Raw genomic sequence first — 6,999 nt, 5'->3', positions numbered from 1 at the left:
TGATGGAAAGAATTCAGAATATGCTCAGAAATTTGAGAGAGTTTCACAGCAAAACTCAGTAGAGAATTTTAGAATGTATGTGAGCAAGAAAGCTTTTGAGAGTATTGTAAGCAAGGAAACTTTAATTGTTGTGTATTGCTTTTGTGTATTGAATCCTTTGTCGTAGGGGATATTTATGGATGTTTAGAAAAGAGTATTTTATGTTCTCCAAGTGACTTGAAGTGTTTCCTAATTTTTCATAACATTTAGAATTCAAAAACTCATTTTTGGAAACTTCCCGTTATTTTTAAAATTTGAATTCTCGAAGAGTCAGTCGACTAGGTATGAAGAGTCAGTTACCTGGATCATATTGAGAATTTCAAAGGCAGTAGGGCGTTAGTCAACTGGGTTGTTACGAGTCAGTCGACTAGGTCGTTATGAGTTAGTCGCCTGGGTCCTCTCGGGTTCTCTCAAATTCCTTCTGTTTATTTGTCAGTTGCCTAGGCCATCTCAGTCAGGTGCTTGGACAGACCAAAAAACTGATTTTCCATTTTGTTTCCAAAAACTTTTTGCTTTTTTGTTTTCCCCAAAGTAATTTAAAACTCTTGATAAATATTTTTCGGGGTTTTGCAAAATGTGGTCTCAAAGTCAATGAGTTTCCTAATAAGCTTCAATTCCAATCATATCATCATTTGAATGAAGTACTTACATAAAGACTCTTTTAAGACTTTAAACATATTCTAAGTTTGGAGTCTTCATGCTTGTCATTGGCTGAGTCCATCTTGTCTTTAAGCTTCAATTCTCGAAACTTTCATCAAGTCATCTTTGGAATTTATGCTTTCATGTCCTTTAAGCTTTCATTTCCTTTTCATATAGTCTTGCGATGAATTTCATGATTACTTGAACTTGAGTTTAAAAAAACCTGATTCCTGAATTATCATCACTTTCACCAAAACATGTTAAATTACCTTAGTTTTGTTATCATCAAAATAAGATTAGTAAGCCATGTTAGGCCACCTCCCCTCGCATAACTATATTCTCGATCCCAACTCTGGTATAAGTAGATCGAGACTACTAGTTCCTTGGCCTAAGTTTAGTCTAGTGACCAATCAAATAAATAGTAATTAGGTGTTCTAACCGCACCAAGGAAAAAATAAGTTAGTTGCGACTCCAAATCAAAAATTTTCAACATCATATATTTATTCCCTCATAGCCCTTGCACCTGGGACGTCACGATAGCTTGGAAACTTTGCGGGAACTTTAGAGAGTCGAGCAATTAATTAATTAGGAATTATTCCAAATGTGAATTTAATAAGTCTTTTAGTTACTCCTTATTTTGTGAATATTATGTGTATAATTGTGAATATTTAATTGTATATATGTTTGAATAAACATGTGTAAGGATGGATGACATGTAAGGTTTATGAAAATGGGCTAAGTATATGAACTCACTCGCATTTTCACGAGTCTTCTACCTGAGCTTTAGCATTTAAGAATATAAATGAGCATAATACCGTTAGCCTTCATGAGACAAGGTCCTTGGGGGCGCGTGAACCACTCTGCTCAGTTTGAACTTTGTTCAAGCCCATTGGGTAAGGATAGGGGACATGTTGGGAACTTGTTGTTAATAAGGAATAGAACTTGAACCACACTCATTTGTCTATAGTTTTCCTTCCCTTGAGAAAGAGTTTCGTTGAAAAACCTCAAGTAATTCATCTACCTAGGGATGGGACCGGAACTTCATCCTTCTTCATGAGTGGGTTTAATTTGTGTTATGCTTAGATGATTTTCTTAATAATTTGTCTCACATTCATTGCATACATGTTAGGCATATCACTACATTGCCAAAATTCTGAGATAGCCCGAAATTACACCACGGTGGGTTCAGTAGTGGTACACAAAAGGAGGAGGCCGCTGTCCAGTCATATTCCGAATCCCAGTAGAGTTGTTATTGGAATTGTCTGAGTATTTATCACTTTGGTAATGAGATCAATTATAGGTAGTTATATGGTGCTTAAATTTTACTATTTTAAATTCAAGAAAATAAATATAGAGAAACTAGTGAGGAGTTGAAGGGCATTTTAATTTAATTAGAAGAATAATTTTAGGTAACCATAATCTTATGTTTAGAGAGTTCTTATACTTGGATATGGATAAACTGTGATATAAAATTATATTGAAAAATGTTCAAATCTACCAAAATCCAAATTGAAAATTTGAAATCCATACTTCAAAACACAATTTTAGAGTATTTAAAAACTGAAACAAAATTTATGGAATAAAGTGATAGTGAATCTGCCCCTCCACATGTCCATGTACGTATTTTTGAGATGTGAAATGTGTGACAATGATTTCCACATTTATTAGCATGGAATATTTAAGTAGCATCACTTACTAGCCACACGTTTCATATATAAAAAACAAACACATGGATAATATGGAGGGACAATTCTCTGTATAGTTTCTCATAGTTTTAGAGATGAAATTAAAATATTCATCTTAGGCATTTATGCAATTGGAACACACTTATCATGATGATGATTCTTAACACTGCCTTTGGCTGCATAAGTTTCGAGCATTGAATTTGAATTTGTGTAGATATGGACAAACTCCATATAATTTTTTAATACATTTCGCTATTTTTGAAGATGTCTTGGATTTGGATTATATAGGATTTTGACAAAATTTAATATAAAATTGTATTGAAATTTGTTCAAATCCAAATTCAAAATTCTAAATCCATACTCACACGCAGTTATGGTTCAAAGTCATATAAATCTAAATTGAAAACTTTGTCCAAACACAAGATAAAGATATTGTGTTGGAAAGCATGAATTTAGTATTCAAAGTGAAATTTAGTGAAATAAACATAATTGTGTTTAATTTTTGATTATAAGATCGTGTTTGAATTTAGGGGACAAAAATTTGTTTGTATATAAGTTGAATTTTTTATAACTAAATTAATTATTTTAATAGAAATATAATTAAATTACCTTTTTGTTGAATAAAATATGAGAATGCCTCACTATCTTTAATAAGGTATAAAATGGGCATGTGCAATTAGTATTTAAAGCACAATGTCTGAGATGTGAGGGAAGACTTGGTACTTGAATTCTTTAAAAGACGTGTTCAAATCATGCCTTTTAATTTAGGGTGTGTTTGATATATGAATATTTTCTATTTTCTATTTTTTTTCGAAATAAGTTATAAAAAAAATATTTATTTATGTTGTCAATTTTTTGTTTTTATCACCGATTTTTAATTGTTTGACAAAAAAATTTAAAACCAGATTTTATGAGTTTTAGTTATTTTGACAACTTATTGTTAGAAATTTTAATATCTAGAAATGATTTTTTATATTAAATTATTCATTTTATATACTTTTAAATTAAAATAAAAAATAAATGATCATATGAATTTAAATATAATTAAAATAAAAATATACATAAATTTCAAAAAATAGCAATAAAGTCAATTATAAAATACTTTTACTATTTTTGAATTGTCATGTCCAGTAAAATGTTTATTGTAAAGTAAAATTTGAAAGTAGAACAATTAAAGTAAAATAATAATAATACATTTTATTTTTATTATAGTAATTTGTAATGTGTATTATTCATAATTTTATTATTTTAATCACATTTTTATAATATTATTTGATTTAAAAAATGAAAGTGAGGATTTTTTAATTAAAATTTTAATTTGTATTAATTTTGTAAATATTGACCAAACATGTTGCTGATTTTTGACTCTTAATTTCTATTTCTAATTTTCGTTTTTCTAATTTTTGATAGCAATATCAAACGACCCTTATCTTTTCAACTTTTTGCATAACTAGCAATTTGAACAATTTTTAAAAACAGGTTTTAATAAAAAGTTATTTTCAAAAACTAAAAATTGAGAAAAAGTTTAAAATTATTTTATTTAACATAAAAATGTTAGCTCCTTATTTTTATAAATAACGTGGTCCGTCCCTCACACCATTCTTTCCCAGTCAGGACTTTCCATCGGAACCGTCCACGTTACACCGAACCTCGCATCGGTGGCCCCACTATTTTCAACGGTCCTGATTAGAACAACTCTCCCACTCGGACAGCACAGGGAAAGTCAACAAAGTTAGATCCTACCGTTCACCGCTCGCCACGTACACCCTAACCGAACTGCTGGGGCCCGCATGCCTCTTCTATTTTTATTTTTTATTTTTACTTAATTTTTTTAAAAAATATATTTTCCCTTTTTTCATGACAGCGTCTTTCAGGGAAGGGGCCCAACCGCGTCTCCAATCCTTCTCTCCCCTCGTTCTGCAGACAACAAAACCTCCATTTCCGACATATAAAATTCTCATCTTTCATCAGCCGCCCTCTATCGGCCCGAATCGAAAACCCTAGAGAGAGCGGTAGAGGGATTTGAGAATTTCATGCTTGCCCGTTTCTCTTCCTCTCTGTATTTATTTTCACGAGTGTTTGCAGCCCTCGCAGAATCGGTGTTTCAATACCTCAATTCAACGCATCTGAGGTGGGATCTTTGATTCATAATAACAGGCATGTACTCATGCGGATACGAATTGCTTTTTTTTTTTTTTTTTATATATATTTTATTTTGGGGTTTGATTTGTTAAATTTTAGGGGGATTTGATGAATATTTGTGTTGTTGACTAGGATTAAAATTTTATGTTTTTTGAGCTTATTTTGTTTGAGTTTGTGCAGATCTGGTGGACGGGAACTCGTGCGCAATAGATCCGTTAGGGTTTTGTGGCTTTGATTGAGTTATGGTTTATTCAGGCATCGGGTCTGAAGATAATTTGTTGTTCTGACACATTTGCTCCCTTGCAATGTCGCTGTTACCGAAAAGCGATTCGGTTCAAATTCGGGAGGTTTGGAACGATAATCTTGAGGAAGAGTTTGCGTTGATCCGGAACATTGTTGACGAGTTCCCTTACATCGCGATGGATACGGAATTTCCGGGGATTGTTCTCCGCCCTGTTGGCAATTTCAAAAACAGTAACGAGTATCATTACCAGACATTGAAAGACAATGTCGACATGTTGAAATTAATTCAATTGGGCCTCACATTTTCCGACGAGCAAGGAAATCTTCCCACTTGCGAGACGGACAAGTATTGCATTTGGCAATTCAATTTTCGAGAGTTCAATGTGAATGAGGATGTTTTTGCGAATGATTCAATCGAGCTTTTGCGCGAAAGTGGTATTGATTTTAAGAAGAATAATGAGAAGGGTATTGATTCTCTCCGCTTCGGTGAGCTCTTGATGTCCTCTGGCATTGTGTTGAATGATAATGTTCATTGGGTTACTTTCCATAGCGGGTATGATTTTGGGTACTTGCTCAAGCTATTGACATGCCATAATTTGCCTGATACACAAGTCGGTTTCTTCAGTTTGATCAATATGTACTTCCCGACTCTTTATGACATCAAGCATTTAATGAGGTTCTGCAATAGTCTTCATGGGGGATTGAACAAGCTGGCGGAGCTGTTGGAAGTGGAGAGAGTTGGCATATGTCACCAGGCAGGTTCGGATAGTTTGCTCACGTCTTGTACATTCAGGAAGTTGAAGGAGAGTTTCTTTAGCGGTTCACTTGAGAAGTATGCTGGTGTTTTGTACGGTTTAGGTGTTGAGAATGGACAGAATACTCACTGAATCTTAGAACAAAATATATTTGAAAAAATCTGAAATAAAAAAAAAAATTTATTTACTACTTGTGCGTGTATCACTCATCTCTATGTACACCTTTTGCTCATAAATTATGAATTTTTTGCTCTTTTACTTTAAGTCTGTTTGTTCACAATTACCTGTTTGTGTGGTGTGCTTTTGTTGATCTTTTTCGTAGTTTGTTCCTCTGCAAGGCAGATGGTGATTTCATTGCTACACAGATTTTCATTCTTCTTTTGACCATTAGCAGCATTTCCGTAGTTTGTTTTTCTGTGAAGCTGGGGTTCATTGTCCCAGATTTTCATTCATCTTTTAGTTGCATGCAGTATGTCTATCATATGCACACATGATTTTAAAAGTAGTTGCAATATAACTTGGATTATAGACTTCTAAATTAATCACTCATACCATGGACTTCCCCTGAATTCTTGTTTGTGTTCGGTGTTTCCTTGTTTTGTGACAGCTGTTGTATTTGCAATAATCAACATCATTTATATTTGGACAGAAGAAAACAGGGTTTTTTGGGTGAGTTGAAGTAGTTGTGAAACAGTGGAATTGTCCATGATTTTATTTTATTCAATTTTCTTGGTAGCCACATGATTTTTTTTTCCTTTTCTATTTTTTAGAAGTTGTTTTCCTTTTATCTCCTTCTCATAATTTTTTAAGTTACAATTTCAAGTTCTATGCTGCATTTTGTCTCATGGAAGTGCGTGTGAATTTTCATGTTTGGTTCACTTGGCCTATTATATTTATGTTCTATTTTTTATTAAAACTTCAAATTCTTGGATGCGTTCATACTCATGGAAATGTGCCTTGATTTTCATGTTTGGTTCACTGGGCGAATTGTCTGAGAATTTATTTTTATTTTATTTTTTTTTAAGGTTAAAACTTCAAATTCTAAGATGCTTTCACTTTCATGATACTGCCTGGGTTTTTATCTTCAACCTGCTTTGCCACATTCAAAATTCTACAACATCAATCTTGCAGTTAATTGTATCATAGCTTTCTCTGCAATGTATGGTCCATTAATATTCTATGTTAGAACTATGGGAAAGTACTGGCCTATTCATTGGGGTCACTATTTCTTTGGTAGATTTGTTCTAATTGGAATAGCTTTGATTTGTTTTGGTTCTGAATGTATCTTTTGAATTTCTCGAGCAAGTAAATTTTCTGTAGGTGGTTCAATTTCATTGGGTTATTTCTTGATTTTCCACATAATATTTTTCTCTCATTTTTTGTTGGGTTATTCAAATTTCTTCTATTATTTCCTTGTCAGGCTACTTTTAGGTTTTATTCCTCCCTCTAAATGAATATGTGCTGTATGGTGTTTGGAGATTATATCTGGGTGAAGT

At 32.8% G+C, this 6,999-nt stretch overlaps 1 protein-coding gene across 2 annotated transcripts; it reads left to right on the top strand.

Moving 5' to 3' along the window:
• The first annotated feature begins 4,207 nt into the window (after nt 1–4,207).
• Nucleotides 4,208–5,767, top strand: LOC131157433 (probable CCR4-associated factor 1 homolog 7). Of its 2 annotated transcripts, none has more exons than XM_058111601.1 (2): nt 4,208–4,494; nt 4,686–5,767. In XM_058111601.1, the coding sequence occupies exon 2, from the start codon at nt 4,811–4,813 to the stop codon at nt 5,633–5,635; it is 825 nt and encodes a 274-aa protein (XP_057967584.1). In that variant the 5' UTR covers nt 4,208–4,494; nt 4,686–4,810; the 3' UTR covers nt 5,636–5,767. The 2 variants fall into 2 exon arrangements, with proteins under 2 accessions (XP_057967584.1, XP_057967583.1); XM_058111600.1 differs by having other exon boundaries at nt 4,208–4,520.
• Nucleotides 5,768–6,999: the final 1,232 nt, after the last annotated feature.

Source organism: Malania oleifera, chromosome 6 (genome assembly GCF_029873635.1).
Source record: "Malania oleifera isolate guangnan ecotype guangnan chromosome 6, ASM2987363v1, whole genome shotgun sequence".
Classification (NCBI taxonomy): domain Eukaryota; kingdom Viridiplantae; phylum Streptophyta; class Magnoliopsida; order Santalales; family Ximeniaceae; genus Malania; species Malania oleifera.
The sequence above is the reverse complement of the archived record's forward strand: the minus strand, read 5'-3'. Positions and strand labels throughout refer to the sequence as shown.

Coding starts and splice junctions, on each gene's coding strand:
- LOC131157433 (XM_058111601.1), top strand. CDS start 4,811: ATGTCGCTGTTACCGAAAAGCGATTCGGTTCAAATTCGGGAGGTTTGG.